The following is a 22,671-nucleotide window of genomic DNA, read 5'->3' on the forward strand; positions in this document are numbered from 1 at the left end:
AATACAAAAAGATAATTACTTGACACTTTGGAAAGAATTAACAAAAAAAACAGTGCAAACTACAATGCCATTTGGTCCTAACCAGAGAGGAGTCAGTGGCAGAATACCTGACCACTGTAAATTACCCAAAATTAAGTAAAGCTTTGAATATGTACAGACTCAGTGAGCATAGCCTCGCTATTGAGAAAGGTCGCCGTAGGCAGACCTGGCTTTCAAGAGAAGACAGGCTATGTGCACAGTGCCTACAAAATGAGGTGGAAACTGAGCTGCACTTCCTAACCTCATGCCAAATGTATGACCATATTAGAGACATATTTTCCTCAGATTACACAAACACAAAGAATTTGAAAACAAATCCAATGTTGATAAACTCTCATATCTACTGGGTGAAATACCACAGTGTGCCGTCACAGCAGCAAGGTTTGTGACCTGTTGCCACAAAAAAAAGGGCAACCAGTGAAGAACAAACACCATTGTAAAAACAACCAATATTGATGTTTATTTATTTCCCCCTTTGCACTTTAACTATTTGCACATCGTTACAACGCTGTATACATACATAATATGAAATGTCTTTATCCTTTTGGAACTTGTGTGAGTGTAATATTTACTGTTCACCTTTTGCTTGTCCATTTCACTTGCTTTGGCAATGTAAACATATGTTTCCCATCCAATAAAGCCCTTTGAACTGAACTGAGAGAGAGGAGGTGAACAGGATATAAACAGTGGCAGTGTGGAGGCTCCAACCTGGTAGACTGACAGCCAATCCAGCGGAGTGGAGGATAGCAAGGTTGTTGATTTAAAAGGCCTCTAACAGGGGGTGTTGTTCGCATCCCAAATGGCACCCCTGTTCCCTTTGTAGTGCCCTATAGACCCTGGTCAAAAGTAGTGCACTAGAATGGAAGATGGTGGTGCCATTTGAGATGCACACATTTATTTAAAAGGATCTAAGTGGAGTTGTGGATTTATAGAGTTCTGACCTCTACAATCTTGTTTTTCTGAGGTTCGTTGACCTTGCCAGCAAGGCAGCAGCGGGAGATGGCGTTGTGGATGATGAACTTGTTGGACTTGAAGCTGGGCTCCTTGTACAGCTTGGGCCCTGGAAGCCAACACAAATATCACAAACACAAATCAAACACAAAAACAACACATCTACACAAATCAACAAAATCAATACAAATAGCATGCCATAGATCAAAGAACAAGTACGTTCCCATATGAGCTTTCTGTTAATATGTGATGGATTATTTCAAACAGATACAGTTGAAGTCAGAAGTTTACATACACCTTAGCCAAATACATTTAAACTCAGTTTTTCACAATTCCTGACATTTAATCCTAGTAAAAATGCCCCGTCTTAGGTCAGTTAGGATCAGCACTTCATTTTAAGAATGTGAAATGTCAGAGTAATAGTAAAGAGAATGATTTATTTAATCTTATATTTCTTTCATCACATTCCCAGTGGGTCAGAAGTTCACATACACTCAATTAGTATTTGGTAGCATTGCCTTTTAAATTGTTTAACTTGGGTCAAAACATTAGAGTAGCCTTCCACAAGCTTCCCACAATAAGTGGGGTGAATTTTGGCCCATTCCTCCTGACAGAGCTTGTGTAACTGAGTCAGGTTTGTAGGCCTCCTCGCTCACACACGATTTTTCAGTTCTGCCCACAGATTTTCTATAGGATTCAGGTCCAGGCTTTGTGATGGCCACTCCAATACATTGACTTTGTTGTCCTTAACCTGTTGAGGATGGGGGCGCTGTTGTCACTATTTATGGTAATCTTGTAATTTTTGAAACGGCTTCCTACAAAACTCTTGATCGTACAATATGCATATTATTATTATTATTGGATAGAAAACAGTCTATAGTTTCTATAGGAGTTGAAATTTTGTCTCTAAGTTGAACAGAACCCATTCTACAGCAATTTCCCTGACATGGAGTCAGATTTCAGAAATGTTGGCCCCTGATCTGGAGTCAGTTAAAAGGGCACTGTTATTGCTATGAGTATACGGACACTGCTTACGTCTTCCCCTGGATGCCTTTACGTGATGACGATTTGAATGGGGTCGATTGCGCGTTCACAGGCACTATAAATTAAAAAACCCTGTAGCTAGCAAGTCTTTTCTTGCTGCGTAATGCGCCTGGAGGACATCGACCCGCACCTGTTCCAAGCATTAGTGGAGGGAGTAATATTACTCTGGTCATGTTTCTACTCGTTATGGGAGTTAAAAACATCATAAGGTAGTTAATTTAAAGCGTTTTATAGCAATTTATATCCGTTTAGTGCGATTTTGGGACATTTATTTCTGAAACGCTGTGAATTGCTGGGCACGCTTCCAGTTCATCCCGAACGCAGTTGGCATTTCCACATGGCAAGAGGACAGCTTTCCACCAAAAGACGATTAGACCCAAGAAAGGATCCTTTGCCCAAGATACTGATGGAGGAACAGCTCAAAGTAGGACATTTTTATTATGATAAATCGTGTTTCTGTCGAAAAATGTTAGTGGCTTAGGACGCCATGTTTTTTGACGTAGCTTCGCTTGGCGCAAACTGTATTGAAAAGTAAGGATAATTTAAAAAAATGTAATTCTGCGATTGTATTAAGAATTAAATTGTCTATCAATCCCTGTCCACCCTATATTTTTTAGTCACGTTTATGAGTATTTATGTATAAGAGTAGATCACTGTCTAATATGGCGCATGGACATTTTCTCACCAGCTGGGCTACATTTCACATTGTCTAACCATGATTTTGGTGGCTAAATATAAACATTTTCGATCAAACTCTATATGGATTGTGTAATATGATGTTACAGGAGTGTCATCTGAAGAATTCTGAGAAGGTTAGTGAAAAAAGAAAAAAAAAGAAAAAAATTAAAATTAAAAAAAAAATTATATTTTGGCGATGTTGACGTTATCGCTCACTTTGGCTAGAATCAATGCTGGGCTGCTATGTGCTATGTGCTATGCTAATATAACGATTTATTGTGTTTTCGCTGTAAGACACTTAGAAAATCTGAAATATTGTCTGTATTCACAGGATCTGTGTCTTTCGATTAGTGTATGCTGTGTATTTTTACGAAATGTTTGATGATTAGTAAGTAGGTAAACACGTTGCTCTATGTAGTTTTTCTAGTCCATTTCTGACGGTGGGTGCAATTGTAACCTATGCCATCTACCTGAAATATGCACTTTTTTCTAACAAAACCTATCCCATACCATAAATATGTTATCAGACTGTCATCTGATGAGTTTTTTTCTTGGTTAGGGGCTATAAATATCTTAGTTTAGCCGAATTGGTGATAGCTACTGGTGTTGGTGGACAAATAAAAGATGGTGGATTATGCTAATGTGTTTTTAGGTAATAGATGTACATCTTTACATATTGTGTCTTCCCTGTAAAACATTTTAAAAATCGGACATGTTGGCTGGATTCACAAGATCTGTGTCTTTCATTAGCTGTATTGGACTTTAATGTGTGAAAGTTAAATATTTAAAAAAAATTTTTTGGGGGAATTTCGCGGCTCTGCCTTTTCAGTGGGGGTGGGGGGGGGAGTGCCGCTAGCGGCACTCTCATCCTAGACAGGTTAAGCCGTTTTGCCAGATCTTTTGAAGTATGCTTGGGGTCATTGTCCATTTGGAAGACCCATTTGCTCCCCAAGCTTTAACTTCCTGACTGATGTCTTGAGATGTGGATATATTGAAGCAACAAAATTTTCCTGCCTCATGATGCCATCTATTTTGTGAAGTGCACCAGTCCCTACTGCAGCAATGCAATCCCACAACATGATGCTGCCACCGCCGTGCTTCACGGTTGGGATGATTCTTCGGCTTGCAAGCCTCCACCTTTTTTCTCCAAACATAACGATGGTCATTATGGCCAAACAGTTCTATTTTTGTTTCATCAGACCAGAGGACATTTCTCCAAAAAGTACGATCTTTGTCCCCATGTGCAGTTGCAAACCGTAGTCTGGCTTTTTTATGCCGGTTTTGGAGCAGTGGCTTCTTCCTTGCTGAGCGGCCTTTCAGGTTATGTCAATATGGGACTCGTTTTACTGTGGATATAGATACTTTTGTACCTGTTTCCTCCAGCATCTTCACAAGGTCCTTTGCTGTTGTTCTGGGATTGATTTGCACTTTTCGCACCAAAGTACGTTCATCTCTAGGAGACAGAACGTGTCTTCTTCCTGAGTGGTATGATGGCTGCGTGGTCCCATGGTGTTTATACTTGCGTACTATTGTTTGCACAGATGAACGTGGTACCTTCAGGCATTTGGAAATTGCCAGACTTGTGGAGGCCTATAATTTCTTTTGTGGAGGTCTTTGCTGATTTCTTTTGGTTTTCCCATGATGTGAATCAAAGAGGCACTGAGTTTGAAGGTAGGCCCTGAAATACATCCCCAGGTATATCTCCAATTGACTCAAATGATGTCAATTAGCCTATCAGAAGCTTATAATGCCATCATTTTCTGGAATATTCCAAGCTGATCCTAACTGACCTAAGAAAGGGAAATTGTACTAGGATTAAATGGCAGGAATTGTGAAAAACAGAGTTTACATGTATTTGGCTAAGGTTTATGTAAACATAAGATAGTACAGTTGTTAATGTCCCATTGGTAGGATATACGTGCTTGTAGTTCGTCCACTTTATTTTCCAGTGATTGAACTTTGGTCTATCAGAAGCTTCTAAAGCCATGACATAATTTTCTGGAATTTTCCAAGCGGTTTAAAGCCACAGTCAACTTAGTGCATGTAAACTTCTGACCCACTGGAATTGTGATACAGTGAATTATAAGCCAAATAATCTGTCTGTAAACAATTGTTGGAAACATTACTTGTGCCATGCACAAAGTAGATGTCCTAACCAATTTGCCAAAACTATAGTTTGTTAACAAGAAATTTGTGGAGTGGTTGTAAAACGAGTTTTAATGACTCCAACCTAAGTGTATGTAAACTTCCGACTTCAACTGTACTTATGATGACATCGTATTCTCAGTATAGGTTCTGTTACCATATCCATACTAGCATTTCACTCATGATAAAGTCCTCTCTCGTAAACATAAATGGTAGCGTCGATCTGTCATGATACAAAGGGATGTGTGAGATAACGAGCAGCATTAGTTCCGGTACTTTAGACAAATCCCGATTTTGCAGGTCTTAGCATCTTTCAAAATTCTTACGGGGAGGGGACGCTCGGCCCGTAACTTGCAAAGAGAGAGCTCTCCGTTCCGGTTCTCTTTCTATCTCTTCTCGTATGGACCTAGAACTTAATCGAGCATCTGGCCAATTACACAAGACTTTAGTTCTGGGTTAAGTAAGATTATTGATGAATGCTAGTGTGGATATTATTGGAACAGGAATATTGGAAGAGGGAACTAGAGATTATGTCACAGTCATGGACCCCGAGTGATGGTTAACACTGAGCTGTAACGTAAGGTTAAAGGTAAACGTACCGGTGTACTCTGGGATGGAGGCGGGAGACGAGGCCGTGGAGGCGTTCTCCCAGTCCTTCTCTCCATTCTGATTGGCCATTCGTCCCGGTGACATCAGCCTTGAGGGGGAGTGAGATCGGCTGTAGGGAGGAGAGGAAATTTGTTGTGAAGCATAACAAAACAATCTACATACCGGTACATAAACAGACAGACATTGAATTACACATTTGTGTTAAAAATAGGCCAATAATGAGGACGGGAGGAGGGGATAGTCAGGCAGCTTCAGATCCTTGGGGGGGGGGGGGGGGGGGGGGGGATACAACTAGTTATGGTTAACCATAGCTACCTGTGCAGTAAAATACAGCTTGTTTAACAGTTAGTTACCTGGGAGATTTCCTGACGGTCAGTGTCCCGCTGTTGCCAGTATCGTTAGCCATTGAGGACAGGTTCATGGTAGAGTGGGAATAGACCTTGTTGAGTCTGGAGCCTAGTGTGAGTGAGTGAGAGTGAGACAAACACAGAGAAAACCCCATCAAAATGTGACATCGCAGTCTGAGATGCGCAGCACGACTGCAAACAACAAAAAACAACAAGGAACGCCCCCAGACTGACTCAGCAATGGGAGAGGAGTTTATATTTACCCATGAATCCCTTGGCGGGGCTGCGGGAAAGCACAGAGTCGTCCCGGAACATGGTCTTGGGTCTCTGCTTCTTCACGCCGCGCACCGTGGTGGGCTTCTGCCGCAACACCTTGTCCAGATCCTCCATGATCTTCAGCTGCTGCCTCCGCTCGTACTCCTGCCTGGTGAAGGTGTCTCTCCGCTGGGTCATGCTCTCTGATGGGGGAGTACCGGGGGTCCGGGGCCGGTCCTCACCACTGCCACCACCACCACACTTGTCTCCCCAGCCCTCGATGTTAAACCACTCAGGTCGGCTAGAGGTATAGAGAGAGGGGAGGAGAACCAATTAATCAATCAAATCAATGAATTATTCAAATAAAATAAGTCACACAGTGCTTGGCAGTAACCCGGACAAGAAACATAAGCAGCGCCATCTAGTGGATTTAGAGAGTCGACTGTTGGACAGTGCAGTACTGTAAGTGGCTTGAAAAAGCAACACACATCGCATGCTCTTTCTCTCGCTTCTCCTCCTGCTCCAGTCTGCGTCTCTTCATCTCCTCCGCCCTCTTCCGCTGTTTCTCCATCAGGGCTGCTTTCCTCTGGGCCATCTCGTCCTCCGGCCGCACCTTGTCATCCTGATGGCGGACACACACAGATACAGGATTAGTCAGGCTTAACCACACACACAGGGAAACAGACAAACACACACACAGTCCGACTAACCTTAAAGAAGAAGCCGACCCCTCCCTTCATCTCGGGTTCAGTCACGTCGCTCATGGAGTCGTCCATGACACTCAGGTCATCCTCGTCCCCGTCTCCACACAAGGCCGATAGAGAAATCTCGATCAGGCTGCTGCGCTTGCCATTAAACACCCCCGCAGCCGGAACGTCACTCTCAAACGAGCACTCAGAGGGCGCCCCCGAGCTCCCTCCACCACCATGCTCCTTTCTCCCCGAGGCCTGAGATGTGGCGGTATCCAGGTCGATGCTGAAGATGCTCTGGTCCTCGTTCGAGCCGGCGTCCGACATGTTGTCATCCAGGGCCAGCGACAGGGCCCTGGGGGTGGGGGTTGGAGCAGGGGAGGGGATTGGGGTGGAGGCAGGGCTGGAGGCAGAGCTGATGTTGAAGGTGGAGGAGTTCTGGTCCCGGCACTGCCAGGGGGAGGCGCGGCGCAGGTGGGGGATAGTGTCCACATTCTGTGGGGGGGTGAGGACGCGCGACAGGCCCGGCACTTTGAGGTCCTGGGGGCGGGCGTGGTGGTAGTGGGTGGCCTGGTGCTTGGGGCTCTTGGGAGGCACTGACTGGGCCCGGCGCTGGACCTGGGGCGACTTGGATGTTCTGGCGGGACTGGCTGCGTTGCGGCGGGATGACGAGGGGGAAGAGGAGGCGGAGGCGAGGTCGCGGGGGGTGGACGCGCGGGACATGCGGGTCGAGGGAGGGGCCGAGGATTTGAGACTGGGCGGGATCACCCAGGACTTGTTGCCGGCGGGAGCGGCAGGCTTCTTCCTGATGAGTTGGTTCTGTTGTTCGGAGAGGCGCTGCATGTCGCTCTGCAGGGAGCTTAGCGCCGCGTTCAGCTTTGAGACAGCATTGTTGTAGTCCCCCAAGGGCGCTGGCTGACGCGCTACCACCCCGGCCTGCTCTCCTCCTGGCCCTGCCGCCCCTGCACCCTTCTCCCTTCTGGGTAAGGAGGCCTGCTTGTTGTCCAGGTGTGATGAAGGTTTGACGTTCCCCTCCTGCTCCAGTGAGAGGCGCCGTTTCTCCTGCTGCTGCACCTCCTGCTGCTCCTCATCCTCCATGCGAGCCAGCCTTTCATCTAGCGTCAGCCCCCTGAGGTCCTCCTCAGTGGAGGAGGCGCTGACCTGGCCCCCCTCCTCCTCCTCCTCTCTCTCCCCCACTCCCTGCTCTTTCTTCAGCTGCAGGAAGGCGCTCTTGCCCAGTCTCTGGCGGTGCTTGGCGAAGATGGCCTCAATACGTTTCTTCTGGGCCTCGATGGCCTTCCTCTTCTCGTCCAGCCGGGCTCCCAGCTCGGACATCTCGGTGGTCAATCCAGGACTCTTACTGGGGCTCTCCTCTGTCGACTTCTGGGGCTGGACCACCCAGCTGGTCATCGGAACTGTCGCTGCCGGGGCGACCGGTTCGCTGCTGCTGGCGCCACCGCTTTTAGGTGATACGCCCACTGTCGACGGTTTCTTCTTGCGCTCAGCGAAGCTGGTCATCCTCACGCCACTGTCCGGCACGTCCGTCCCCCCTCCACAGCTTCTGGTGTGGACAGCAGGTGTGGCAGGCGTGGACTGGGCATTGGGGAGGAGAAGGAGGTCCTCAGAGGCGTCAGAGTCCACGCTCCCGTCCCTCAGCACCGAGTCGTCGTCCCGCGAGCCCTCCGAGGTGTGTCGGGTGCGGGAGAAGGGGGTGGAGGAGGGCTGCTCCCTGGGTGCCTGCGTCTTTCCCCCCATGGGGAGGTGGGGGTGGTACATCATCCCAGAGCGGGACGGGGCGGAGCAGCTGAGGGGTATGGGGATAGGCGGGTGGGAGGGGTGAGCGCCGCGGCCGCTGCGTCTGGCACTGGCCGGGTCGTCGGGAGAGTGCAGGAAGAATCCGTCGGCCGCGCCGTCGGGGTGGAGCCGGGGCTCCATCTTGTCCTCGTTGTGGATGATCTGCAGGGCCTCCTCGATGGTAGGCAGCTCCCCATCCCCATCCCCCTCTCCCAGGCCATTCTCCTTCAGCAGCATGGGCACCACGGAGGAGCTCTGGGTGGCCCAGGAACCTCTGTGGGAGCCGGGGGGGGCGGGGGGCTTGCTGAGCAGGTGACTAAGGTCCTCTGGGGGTGTGTAGGGCACGCGGGTTATGGTCAGGCCGGGGGCCACGTTATCAGAGCTGACCGAGCGGGTGATGGCGCCGCCCATCACGACGTCCACGTCGCTGTCCAGGCCAAAGGGAATGCTAAATGAAACGGCCGATGACAGGGGACGACTGGGCGGAGAGAGACGGGAAGAGAGAGAGAGAGAGAGAGTTTACTTCCTGAAATGACTTCATTGAAATAGAATTGACCCCAACCCTTTGTACTGAGATACAACTGAAATATGGAGCTAACAGAGAAAGAGAGAGAGAGAATTGACAGAGAGAGAGAGACAATGAGATGGGGCCTACCTGAAAGGCTTCTTGGTCCATGTTCTCCCAGCTCTCTCTACATGAGACATGGAGGCAGACTGAGTCAGAGACGCTGCACACATTCACACACAGTCGTCAACACAGACACCACCAAGACACACAGGCACTAGTCAGGGCATGCAAAGATAAACACCCCCCAAAAAAGGCAGAAAAACCTTCACATGGACCCGCTGATAAACAAACGCAGACAACACAGTTATAAAAGACTCACCAGACCTGGGTGTGAACTTAAGTACCCGTTCTCTCTCAAACACCTTGAGGAACGTTTGATTGTGCATGCCTGCCTGCAGTCGCAGATGAATGGGGTTTGCACTTTCGGGACTATTCCATTGCTTTCATTGGGCCAGGCAAGCTCGTCAAGCAATCTGTTTTATTATATTATACGTGTTGTTTGATTGTAAATAAAAACAAAAACTATTTGGACCCGGGTGTTCTGCAGAGGACAGAAGTGTGACAGACCTAAATGATGGGATGGGCGTTGCCCTGCTCTCACCTGGCGCAGGCCCTGGCGACACTGGTGAGGAGATGGGCAGGAATGGCTTCTTGAAGATGGAAGGAGAGCCGCTGAAATACGGACAAAAAAGTGTCAAGATGAAGTTTCAAGTTGATTTGCCATAGGTAATAAACAAATTGGAAATCTACTCACTCTCTCACAATAAACTTTCCCTCTAAAGGTATCATTCCTGAGACTGATATAGAAATTATAAAGTTATGTTTGTGATTATGACTGTGTGAGAGCTGCTGTACCTGTTATTGCTCAAACTGGTTGGCTTGAGTGGTGCAGAAGCATCTGGAGCAAAACAAACAGTCTCATTAGTCAAATATCAACACTGCCATTTAGGCCTATGCAGGAATCACACACACAAGACTTGGGCTTGAATGTATCAAGCATCTCAAAAGTAGAAGGGCTGATTTAGGATCAGTTTAGCCTTTTCGATCACAATTATTTTGGACAGGGAGGACCTGATCCTAGAACAGCACTCCTACTCAGAGTCGCTTTATGAATATAGGCCCTGGGGGTGTATTCAGTGAGGCGAAATGCTCCGAATATTGCAGATAGAAATGTAACAACTAGAGCTGACATAATGCCCTATTCTACTTGACAGACCACCACATCTGTTCTATAGGACACATTTCTATGTGAACGTTTTGTAACATTGCATCCTCCTGAACAGGGCCCAGGCAAACACTTACCAGTGGGGTTCAGTGGCTGAACAAACTCCGGCCTCCGTACCTCGAACCAACCCAGCAGCTCCGCTAGGAAACTCATCATGTTGACCTGAACATACCAGAGAAACAGTTAAAGGACCCCTGTAATGCCGTTTCAATCTCCGTAACAATTCATTCCTGGATATCAATAAAGTTACATGCTGTAATAGTTTTACTACATGTATGGCATCCAGCGGCAGTTGGCCAAACACACTCTGTATAAGACAGTCTTTAAGAATGTTTATTTAACATTTATTTAACTAGGCAAGACAGTTAAGAACAAATTCTTATTCACAATGCGGCCTACTGGAGAACAGTGGGTTAACTGCCTTGTTCAGGGGCAGAACGACAGACTTTTAGCTTGTCGGCTCGGTTATTCGATCTAGCAACCTTTCGGTTACTGGCCCAACGTTCTAACCACTAGGCTACCTGCTGCCACTAGGCTACCTGCCGCTCCAGTCTAGGCAGAGACATATATTTAGCCACACATTTCTAAATGCATGGCTCTGAGGGCAAGACAATGTGTAGATCAGAGCTCTCCAAACCTGTTTCTGAAGCGCTACCATCCTGTAGGTTTGTACTCCAACCCTAGTCTAGCAGCCTAATAATAATCTAAATGAAATCTGGTTAGTTACAACTGGGGTTGGAGCAAAATCCTACAGGGCTATATGGGCCCACAGTGAGGACAAAGGGGAGGGGAGAGGTACCTGGAGCTCATGTGGAGAGTAGAGCAGGTCCTCCAACACTAGGGGGCAGCAGCTCTTCAGACAGCTGTCACAGAACTCTCGGATCAGCTGCAGGTTGTACAGGCTGTCTTCCACCGCCATGGACTCCTTCATACACACATCTTGAAGGAGAAAACGAGGATCACTTTATTGTCCAACTACACGCGGAGGACCGACGGAAACTCGACTTCGCGCTTTATCCCAACCCCTCTGAAAAGTCACACGTACAGTTTGGAGAGGCTAGAGCCCCATTTAACACAGGAACGGTACAATGAGCAGGTAGTCAGGCCGTGGAGTCTAAACATCTAACACAGGACAATGAGCAGATAGTACAGTACGTGTAATGATACACTGCACACAGTAAGTTACTGTATTAAAAGGTAGTGTGGTTTAAACCTAGATGGAACCTGTGACATAGTAAGCTAGGCTTTTTAGTCAAACCCTCAGGCATGTACTATATTGTATTGGACAACCATACGCAAGTCCTGTGTTTAACTTTTGTATTTGCATACCAAATACTGTCACGCTCATTTGTATCATGTGGTTTCATGCATGTACGTACCCTCTAGCTGCAACAGGCCGGGGCAGTAGTAGTGTACAACAGCAGCGATGGCACAACCGTTGGAGAGGTCTTTGACTTCAGTCACCACCGGAAACGTAGGCTTCTGTTTAGACAGCGTCTTGTCCTTTCTGTAGCGGATCTTAGACGGGGTGAGAGAGAGAGAGAGAGAGAGACGTGATTGAGTGAGTACGGGAGAGTTGGGGAGACGTCCAGGCTTTACCGTTCAATGCGAGTTCAAGGCCAATGTTCTTCAAAAAAAAAAAACACAGGTGGAAACATGCAGCACAAACAGTACATACACACACACGCAAACAAAAACGCCCGTCAGGCTCGCGGATAACGTGACCAACAACATGCTCCTAGAGGAGAGAGAGAATAAAGGGGTGGAAGTGAAGAGAGAGGGAGACAGAACAGATTACATGCCAAGGAAGTGGAGAAGAGAAAGGTGCAGCCAACCAGGCAGCAGAAGCCATGGGGACAGAGAGAATGGCTTGAGTCCCAATTGGCACCCTACTCCCTGTACAGTGCACTACTATTGACTATGTTGTGCAGTAGTCTTGACTAGGGCTCTGTTCAAAGGGAATAGGGTGACAATTTGGACGTAACCATAGAATGAGTCCAGAGACAGCGAGGGCTTTGTCAGTGGAAAGTAGGCCAGGAGAGAGAGTCTCGTCGGAGGAATATATTTCACCCAACCTGACGCAGGTAAACTATTCAGGTTGAGACTATTCAGGTTTTAGACAACGACTGAACACAGCCAGCACAGTGTCAACACTGTCAGCAGACTGTAATACCTGGGGTCTGTTCAGGAGAGTGTAATGTTACACAACAGTCCCAATCAGATAGAAACGTATATAGTGTAAAACAGCTATGACTATCAGCCATGTTAGAATAGTTGTATTGGCACAGTTCATAGTGTTTCACCTCACATAAAAGGCCTACACCATAAGCTCATTACTTCTTACTCTATGGGCCCTGGCTAAAAGTAATCCAACAAATAGGGAATATGGTGACATTTGGGACTCAAAACTATGACTGGCTAGTGGCTAGAAACTAAAACCCCCCCTCACACATGGTCCTTTTTAAGACGGAGCCGACCAGACGGACTGGTTTCTAGCAGGAACGTTTTTTTTTTTTTTTTTTTTACATTTCCAGAGCCCTGAGTGGATTACATGTGATTTATGTCCAACAACAACAATAACCTGCCCCTCCCTGTGACATCAGCCCAAGGAAATGTACAGCGGATAGGCCTAGTGCAGAACAGTGAAGCAGTATGCCTGCATTCTCATATTGTACCAACAGGGGGAGAGGCAGGGAGAGAAAAACAGAACCGACCTTTCATTCGAAAATCTAACAAGAGCGAGAATATGAAGACGGAGAGAAAGATAAGGAATGATGCAACAGAGGAGGAGAAGAAAGAGGAGGAACTTACAGGGACAAGTTTCCAGTACCAGCGAGTGGGACACTGTCAGAGAGGAGGAAAGAGGACAGAGAAAGAGAGGAAAGCGGGGAAGGAGAAGACAGGTGGAGAGGAGAGGATACTATATGTATTAAGGCTACTTTAACACACAGGTGTGTTTCCTGAGTTAATCAAGCCATTAAAACATCCCATCGTGCTTAGGGTCATGTAGAAAAATGCCCAGTTGCCCATTATTTTGGCTACCATGGCTAGAAGACATCTCAGTGACTTTGAAAGAGGAGTCTCAAAGGGAGAATAGGGGGTTTAAAGGGTTGTGTGTGTGTGTGTGTGTGTGTGTGTGTCACCAGATCTCAACCCCGCTGAACTCTTATGGGAGATTCTGGAGCAGTGCCTGAGACAGCATTTTCCACCACCATCAACAAAACACCAAATGATGGAATATCTCGTGGAAGAAGTCTCGCATCCCTCCAAACTTCTAGGATCTATGCCAAGGCACATTGAAGCTGTTTCAGCGGCTCGTGGTTTCCTTTATTTTGGTAGCTACCTGCACAAGCACCAGATTACTAGGGAGATTGCATGTATAGTGTGTGCGTAGGAGACTGACTATAAACTGGCACGATAAAGTAGAAATATCTTATACACTGTATAAAACATGCTTGTTCACAGGAAATGTTTACGTCAGACTGTTTTAATAGTATGTAATCCATGAGATTAATGTACATGTATTACACAATGTGTTGTGTAATGTGAGTGCTGTTGACATAAATACTGCATGCATCCTCAATGGCACCATATTCCATACATAGTGGACTACTTTTGACCAGGGCCCATAGGGCTCTATACAGATGCACTATATAAGGAATAGGACGCCATTTTGGACACCATCCCTGTGTAGTACAGGTGTAGTGTAATACTTACTGAAGGCTGGACAGGCTGTGGCTCTGTGCTGTCCTGAGACGGGTCACCCTGTGCACCCTCTGTTTGCTCTCTCAGCTTCTGATTCAACTGGGGTGGGGGGGGTGGGGGGGGTGGGGGGTGGGGGGGGGGGGTTGGAAAGCCACACGTTACAAGTCTGTATATTTTGTTCTCCTATATAAATTGGGTTATGAAATCCTGACTCAGCGACAGAGAGTGAGACAGAGAGTCCTCCCTGTCCTTGTCCTCACCCCATTCACCCAGTGGAGCAGGGTGTCCTCCCAGCTGGCTCCTCCCACTCCACCCAGAAGGTCCTCCCCTGTCGCCGCACCAGCCATCCTCACTGCGCTCACCGTCTCCATGGCGCCCACCGACATCAGGGCATCCATCACCGCCAGGTGGGCACTCTGCACCAATCACAGCAAAGAGAACAGGGAACTGTCAGCATTGGAACAGTCAGGGGAGGTAGCTGCGGGATTGGCTGTCCGCCCACCAAACCCAGACGACATTGAATACAGCATCCATCAATTATGGCTAATGCAATAATGGTGGGTAGCAGCACTAACATTCAGGCTGTGTCCCAAACGGCACCCTATCCCCTGTATCGTGCGCTACGTTTGACCAGAGCCCATAGGGTTGAATCAAAGGCCCTGTTCAATGTAGTGCACTATTTAGGGAAGCGGGTGTCATTTGGGCCACAGACTCAGACTGCTCTGAAATAGCATGGTCCATGTTAATGTGGCAGAGCTGGCGAGATGAGATCACACCAGGCTGCAGTATGTAGTATGTATGGCAGGTTGTCAGGTCAATACCACATCCAGCCACTAGGGGACTCCAAGAACCACAGCTCTGAGTCAGCAGAAAGCGTGGCGGTGACCACACCAGAAAGAGAAGAGAGAAAGAGAGAGAGAGAGAGCAGGAGAGCAAAGAGAGAGCCGAGAGAGAGAGTCAAAAAAGAGAGAGAGAGAGCTTGTCTGAGTGAACTTTGGAACATCTGTGCTGTCACGATAACAGCCCTTTTTACTCTGTGTACTCCCTCTCTGCCCCTTCACGGTATACCTTCTCTCTTTCCTCCTCCTAGTCACTCCCTCTTCTCCCTTCTAATCGTTGTGTGTGGCGCGTTTTCTCCCTCCTCTCTGCTCGGAGATATGGCAGCATGACTCACGGACGACAGGTTACAGGATAACGTTGTGTACAGTGCCTCTAGGGCTATGCAGGATACAGTTTGGTTCTGTACAGCGTTGCTTTGTAATCAACTCACTAGGGATGGCTCAGTGCGAGAGATGCACAAACCCCAGAAATCCTGCGGCGCAGTGCGCGTGCACACACACACACACAAACTAGAATGTGCGTAAAACTACACACAAAACCCCTTCTTTCACACCAACACAACCATAAAGCATACAGTATCAATTTACACAACATAAAAAAGGGCACAACAATAGCTTCCCCCGTCACATCCCAAACTAAAAACGGGCGTATTTCCAGCCAACCCCCAATGCAGGGCCCATTGCTTCTGTTCCTCTCCTTCTCTCCTTGCCCAAAATCATGACAGTGCCTTTCTCCAAGCTAGTTAGAGCCCCAGAACCTTTTCTCATAGCCAAACCTATTAGTGCCTTTAGTTCTCATGGCCAAACCCATTACATTGCGCTCTCATGGCCCAAGCCCATTAAAACACACCAAAAACATGATCAGCTCACTCAGGGGAGAGCTCCTTAGCTCCCATAAGAGGGTTAGCTCGTTATCGGTCTACTGCTGCATCCCTCCATGCTTGCCATGGGGCTAGGTCAGAGATGGGTAACTGATGGGGTTGGGGCCCCCCCAAAAAATCAGAAGTCATCATGAGAGTTCTGCGTAGACAAGAACAGCCTTTGACCCAGTTAGTACAGTCAAAGATTTGTATAACTAAACCCAGATAGACGACAGACTGTCGTTTCCAATGGGAACAAATGAGTCATAGTTGCCAGAACAAGCAAGGAGGTTGGCAGAGCCAAGCACGAGGTAGCGAGATCCTATTGGCGCATTCTAGCATGTATCTGCATATTTCCGTTAGGGAACGCCTCCTCTGTGAAGTGCGCGTGTGCAATAACTCAATTCGCTTTTGCACTCCTAAACAACGTGATTTTTTAAAACTTTTGCAAAGGGTAAAGTCTACAAAACAGATTCTAGTTTTGGGAACAGAAAACTGTATTGAAATCAAATGTTTCAGCGATAAGAAAATGTGCAGATTGTCACCCAAAATCCATCTCGTTTCATTTTCTCTCACTGCCGGCCAGTGGACTTCCTCTCACTACCATATTTGGCAGTGGGTGGAAACGCTAAGGGGATGCTTCACATTTATACATCCAGTGAAATATCTCTCTCATTGTTCCCATCTGTGGTAAAGTCTAGAACGATTCATAGAAACACAATGCTCTGACCTAATCAAACCAGGGCCAGTGAAGGAGAGTGTAAGTTAGAGAGTCTGGAGGGTTGGATTTAGATAAGTGCTCTTAGGGTTATCAGTAGGTCTCAAGGACAGATAGACAGACAGAAAAACAGACAGCAGGGCAGACAGAGACAGACGCAGAAAGAAACAGATAGCTCAGTGTGCAGACAGCCAGGCAGACAAGCAGTGTTAGTCAAGCCTGGAAAGCACAGCATTTAGTCAAATCAAATACAATTTTATTTGTCACATGTGCCGAATACAACAGGTGTACACCTTACAGTGAAATGCTTACTTACAAGCTCTTAACCAACAATGCAGTTGAGAAAAATATCTAAAAAAAAATGTAAAATTAAATGTAACATAATTAAAGAGAAGCAGTAAAATAACAATAGCGAGGCTATATACAGGGGGTACCGGCAGAGAGTCAATATGCGGGGGCACCGGTTAGTCGAGATAATATGTACATGTAGGTAGAGTTATTAAAGTAACTATGCATAGAAAATAAACAGAGTAGCAGCAGTGTAAAATAGGGGGGGGGGGGGGGATGCAAATGGTCTGTTTATAAGCCTTTTGGAACTAGACTTGGCGCTCTAATACCGCTTGCCGTGCGGTAGCAGAGAGAACAGTCTATGACAAGGGTGGCTGGAGTCTGACCATTTCTAGGGCCTTCCTGACACCGCCTGGTATAGAGGTCTTGGATGACAGGAAGCTTGGCCCCAGTGATGTACTGGGCCGTACGCACTACCTTCTGTAGTGCCTTGCGGTGAGGAGGCCTAGCTGTTGCCATACCAGGCAGTGATGCAACCAGTCAGGAAGCTCTCGATGGTGCAGCTGTAGAACTTTTGAGGATCTGAGGACCCATGCCAAATCTTTTCAGTCTCCTGAGGGGGAATAGGTTTTTGTCGTGCCCTCTTCACGACTGTCATGGTATGCTTAGACCATGTTAGTTTGTTGGTGATGTGGACACCAAGGAACTTGAAGCTCTCAACCTGCTCCACTACAGCCCCGTCAATGAGAATGGGGGAGTGCTCGATCCTCCTTTTCCTGTAGTCCACAATCATCTCCTTTGTCTTGATCACGTTGAGGGATCAAGGGATAATTTTCTGGATAATTTTCTGGAATTTTCTGGAATTTTCCAAGCTGTTTAAAGCCACAGTCAACTTAGTGCATGTAAACTTCTGACCCACTGGAATTGTGATACAGTGAATTATAAGCAAAATAATCTGTCTGTAAACAATTGGTGGAAAAATTACTTGAGTCATGCACAAAGTAGATGTCCTAACTAACTTGCCAAAACTATTGTTTATTAACAAGAAATGTGTGGAAAGAAATGTGTGTGTGGTTGAAAAATTTGTTTTAATGACTCCAACCTAAGTATATGTAAACTTCTGGTGAAAATTATGAATCAGGCACCTTATCGATAGCAACAGCTCATGGTCCTCCTGGAATTATTTTTTTATTTAACCTGTATTTAACTTGGCAAGTCAGTTAAGAACAAATTCTTATTTACAATGACGGCCTAGGAACAGTGGGTTAACTGCCTTGTTCAGGGGCAGAACGACAGATTTTTACCTTGGCAGCTCGGGGATTCGATCTAGCAACCTTTTGGTTACTGGTTTTGGTTACTGGTTACTGGCCCAACGCTCTAACCACTAGGCTACCTGCCGCCCTATCAGAAGTTATTTTGACTCAACGGAGGAACTAAGTCAGAGAAACACTGAGGAATGTCTTGATCGAGCTGTCGATCAAGAGCTGTCGATCGAACTGGTTCACATCTGATGCTCACAGGCAATGTGTATTGGAAGACATTTCTGAATGTTCTTTGCCCAGCATACACCCCTCCAACCAGACATGCTTCATCTACTCATTTGCTGGATGCAGAGTTCAACAGAGTTCAAGTGAAGGTCAAGCAAATCATAGAGAAAGCAGACTGTATTGCAATCATCTCTGATGCGTGGTCGAACGTTCGTGGGCAAGGAATAATGAACTACATCATCTTCACCCCTCAATCAGTATTCTACAAGAGCACATACACAAGGGACAACAGACACACCGGTCTCTACATTGCAGATGAGCTGAAGGCAGTCATCAATGATCTTGTACCACAGAAGGTATTTGCACTGGTGACAAGACAATGCTGCGAACATGAAGGCTGCTTGGTCTAAAGTGGCGGTGTCCTACCCTCACATCACACCCATTGGCTGTGCTGCTCATGCATTGAATCTGCTCCTCAAGGACACCATGGCACTAAAAACAATGGATACACTCTACAAGAGAGCCAAGGAAATGGTTAGGTATGTGAAGGGTCATCAAGTTATAGCAGCAATCTACCTCACCAAGCAAAGTGAGAAGAATAAGAGCACCACATTGAAGATGCCCAGCAACACCCGTTGGGGTGGTGTTGTCATCATTTGACAGAGGGGAAGGAGTCTCTCCAAATGGCCATATCACAGTCTGCCGATATGGACAGCCCCATCAAGAGGATCCTCCTGGATGATGTATTTTGGGAGAGAGTGGTAAAGCAGCCTGAAACCTATAGCAGTAGCCATTGCACAGATTGAGGGAGACAATGCCATCCAGTCTGATGTTCAGACTCTGCTTGCAGATGTAAGAGAATAAATCCATACTGCCCTGCCCATTTCAGTTTTGTTATTTGACCTTTATTTATACAGGTTTTTCTCAGTGAGATAACATCTCTTTTCCAAGAGAGACCTGGTCCAATATCAGCAGGGAGAACAACGTTTCAGACCAAACAACTTACATACACTAAACACAACATTAAACAAAACTATAAACACACACAACAAAAACATTTTACATTAAAAACACGAAGGTCTTGACTAAAAACAGCTGGCCAAAAAACAATTACACTCATCTATGCTATACACATCGATCAAGTGTTTAAACCACAAACGAAACTAGATCATCACATTTTAAAATGTTCAGGAGAGAATTCCAGGACCACGGTGCTAAGTAACTAAAACTATTTCTACCATGACCTGTTCTAATTTTAGATACTGTTAGAAGCAAATGAGAATGGGACCGTAATTGATATTTATTTACCGACCTCACTAAAAAAGAACAGAGATAAAATGGCATTTTACCCAATATGGCCTTATAAATCGGTGTATACCAGCATTTAAGCCTAAGAGAAGGTCAATGACGACCAGCCAACAGTGCTGTAGAGATCACAATGTTTTTGATTTGTAATGAACCGGAAGGCTGCATGATACACTGAATCAAGTGCTCTCAGGGTAGTGGCTGAGGCCTGCATACATATAACGTCACTAAAATCTAAAACCACCAGTAATGTACATCGTACCAGCTCCTTCCTGGCCTCAAAAGAAAAACAAGCCTTATGCCGGTAATAAAATCCTATTTTCAGCTTGAGCTTCCTTATCATCAAGTTCTCTACATGCACAGTGAAGCTCAGCTTATCATTAACCCACGCACCCAAATATTTGTACACTTTAACTTGCTCTATAGTATGTCCAGCCAATGTAGCAATGACATGATTAGTAACATGCCTGGCATTTGACAATACCATGCATTTTGTTTTACCCGAATTTAGAACCCGTTTTAAAATCATACAGATTCTGTTGTATGATATTAAATGCTCTTTGGGCATTTTCAAAAGCTAAAGATAAACTACTACCACTTGAATAAAGAACGGTATCATCTGCATAAAAATGAACATCCGCTGTTTCATTAAGATCCCCAATGTTGCTGATATACAAAATGAACAACAGTGGGCCAAAAATAGAACCCTGCGGAACACCTGAGCACATATCTACAGACTCAGATTTACAACCATCCGCCATTACACATTGTGTATGATTTGATATGTAATTTATAAACCAATCTAGAGCATTACCAGTAATTCAACCTTTGCACTAACACAGCATGGTCCACGGTGTCAAACGCCTTCGACAAATCAATAAAGACAGACACACAATGTCATTTCTTATCAAGAGCACAGTGGGTTTCATTTAAAACCTTCAATGTTGCTGAAACAGTTCTGTGGCCAGACCTAAAACCTGATTGCATTCCATTTAAGATGTTGTTTTCTTGGAAGTAGGCCTTTAGCTGCTGACTAACTAAGAACTCCAGTACCTTTGACAGTAAAGACAATTTTGACATGGGTCGATAGTTGTCAAGAAGCAAAGAATCTCCACCTTTAAGGAGAGGCAGTACAAAAGCAGATTTCCAAAAAAAGCAGATTTCCTTCATATCAAGCGTGATGTTAAAAATACATATTAGGGGGGGGTTGATGTCTGCAGCTAGGTATAGGAAGCGGGGGTCTAGTTCATCAGGGCCAGGGGATTTTTCCCAGCAATTTCTTTCAGGGCTTTACACACTTCTGAAACAGAGAAGGACAAAAAGGAGAACCTGGTGAAAGAATGCACAGGGGTGTCAGGTAAATTCATAGGGGGCTCAATAATACATTTGACCTTTTCAAATAAACTGCCTGTATCTAAAAAAAACTCTGGTTCAAGGCTTTCAGAATGGAGGTTCTCTCAGTTACAATCTGTGTGTCGACCAACAATTGTTTGAGAAGCGGTGTATCTTTTTTTGCACTCCAAACCCTTCACTACTTGCCAACATTTGGATGCATTATTTAAATTATGTGAAGTAGATTTCAGGTAGTGGTCAGCTTTCAATTTACGGATCATAGCCACACCCAGATTTTTAAGACGTTTAAAAGCCATCCAATCATCTGCCAAACCAGTCCCTCTTGCTTTAGCCCACATAGCATTTCTTTCCCTTATGATTGTTGTAAGTTCCTTAGTAAACCAAGGGTTCTGTCTGCCCTTAATCCTGATTTTATTTAAAAAGGGGCCTATTGCATACATCCTGGAATGTGTTGCGGAAGTAAGAAAAGGCTAGTTCAACATCAGGGATTTATTCCATTCAATGCTAGATACATCATGTAAAAAACCTTGACTATCAAACCGCTTCAAGTTTCTTTCGTAATAACACATGTAGATTTCTTAGGAATTTTACCATCTCTCTCACAGGCAATGGCACAGTGATCACTTATGTCATTTGCAAAAATACCAGAAGCATTAAAACGATGAGGAGTTGCTCTAAACAGAGTAAACTGCAGTTCTAAAATACATCAAAAAGCGTAAAGACTTCTGCCTGAAGCCCATACACGCCGCAGTGTACATACTGGACCCCAAGTATGCTGGTAAGAGCATCCTGTCTGGTGCAGAGATCAACAAGGCCTATGATGTCTCGCCACCTTGGCCTGGATGAGGGCAAGGTTCTTGGCAGTCTGGCGAAGTAGACTTCCTAGCAAGGTCTTTGGGATGGAGATGCAATATGGCAGTCGTGCCAACATATATTTTCAGCCACCTGGTGGAAGGGACTTTGTGGATCTGAGGCTCTTACCCCTGTTGCCTCCATCATCTGCCAAATCCCACCAACATCAGCCGCCTCAGATCGCAACTGGTTCTTGTTTGGGAACACACACACCAAAGCACGCAACAGGCTGACCAATACAACGGTTGAAAAACTGGTGGCCACCCGGGAAAATTTGAGGTTTTTTGAGCCTGACAATGAGCCATCCTCATCAAGGTTGGAAAGTGACAGTGAAGATAAGGCCTCAGAGTCTGATGTTCAAGAGGTGGACATTGAGGAGGTCCAGGGAGAAGACATGGAAGCCTGAGAGGAATATAACCAAGGCTTTAGTTTCTACACTATCACTTTACAGATGTATGTTGAAAATGTTTTTGGGAGATGCGATGGATCATTGGGGATCATTCAATATTCCCTTTTGTTGTTGAGTGAAATTATCCATGTGAAGAGTCAACTCATTTAATTAAAGTTCAATTCGTAAGTAAATAGTTTTTAAAATTTATATTGGAAGGATTTAATCATTTGCAATTATGTCTACTTATGATAAGGTAAAAGGTTTCTGTCTCCATATGTTATGGAAAATATATTCAATGCAAAAAACATCTATATTTAATTGGTATTAATATTAATTTGCATATATTCCCGTAAATTCCCATTAATTCCCACGGAAAGTTTCCACCTCTGAATATTCCCCAAAATGTGCAACCCTAGTGGCACCCACGCACGAACACACACCAGGTTCTGAGAAGTGGGCCTACAGGTTCATGTAACCTCCACTGCTCCCCAACGGAGACGAGAACAGCCTTTGACCCAGTTAGTGAAGT

At 45.7% G+C, this 22,671-nt stretch overlaps 1 protein-coding gene across 3 annotated transcripts in view; it reads right to left on the reverse strand.

The window, feature by feature from the left end:
* camsap3 (calmodulin regulated spectrin-associated protein family, member 3) overlaps nucleotides 1-22,671 on the reverse strand; it is a 54,446-nt gene that overhangs the window by 3,071 nt on the left and 28,704 nt on the right. Inside the window, exons 3-17 of one of the 3 annotated variants that reach the window (XM_055882936.1) lie at nucleotides 14,310-14,465; nucleotides 14,062-14,148; nucleotides 13,156-13,188; nucleotides 11,724-11,862; nucleotides 11,144-11,283; nucleotides 10,422-10,506; nucleotides 9,975-10,017; nucleotides 9,721-9,791; nucleotides 9,207-9,279; nucleotides 6,779-9,029; nucleotides 6,557-6,690; nucleotides 6,077-6,369; nucleotides 5,820-5,922; nucleotides 5,457-5,575; nucleotides 981-1,099 (exon numbers count right to left, since the gene is read on the reverse strand). In XM_055882936.1, coding sequence (XP_055738911.1) covers nucleotides 981-1,099; nucleotides 5,457-5,575; nucleotides 5,820-5,922; nucleotides 6,077-6,369; nucleotides 6,557-6,690; nucleotides 6,779-9,029; nucleotides 9,207-9,279; nucleotides 9,721-9,791; nucleotides 9,975-10,017; nucleotides 10,422-10,506; nucleotides 11,144-11,283; nucleotides 11,724-11,862; nucleotides 13,156-13,188; nucleotides 14,062-14,148; nucleotides 14,310-14,465 — 3,846 coding nt within the window. The remainder of the gene's footprint in view (nucleotides 1-980; nucleotides 1,100-5,456; nucleotides 5,576-5,819; nucleotides 5,923-6,076; nucleotides 6,370-6,556; nucleotides 6,691-6,778; nucleotides 9,030-9,206; nucleotides 9,280-9,720; nucleotides 9,792-9,974; nucleotides 10,018-10,421; nucleotides 10,507-11,143; nucleotides 11,284-11,723; nucleotides 11,863-13,155; nucleotides 13,189-14,061; nucleotides 14,149-14,309; nucleotides 14,466-22,671) is intronic. The other 2 variants (XM_055882956.1, XM_055882946.1) reach the window with 2 other exon arrangements.

The sequence above is a fragment of the Salvelinus fontinalis genome, chromosome 2 (assembly GCF_029448725.1).
Source record: "Salvelinus fontinalis isolate EN_2023a chromosome 2, ASM2944872v1, whole genome shotgun sequence".
In the NCBI taxonomy this organism is placed as follows: domain Eukaryota; kingdom Metazoa; phylum Chordata; class Actinopteri; order Salmoniformes; family Salmonidae; genus Salvelinus; species Salvelinus fontinalis.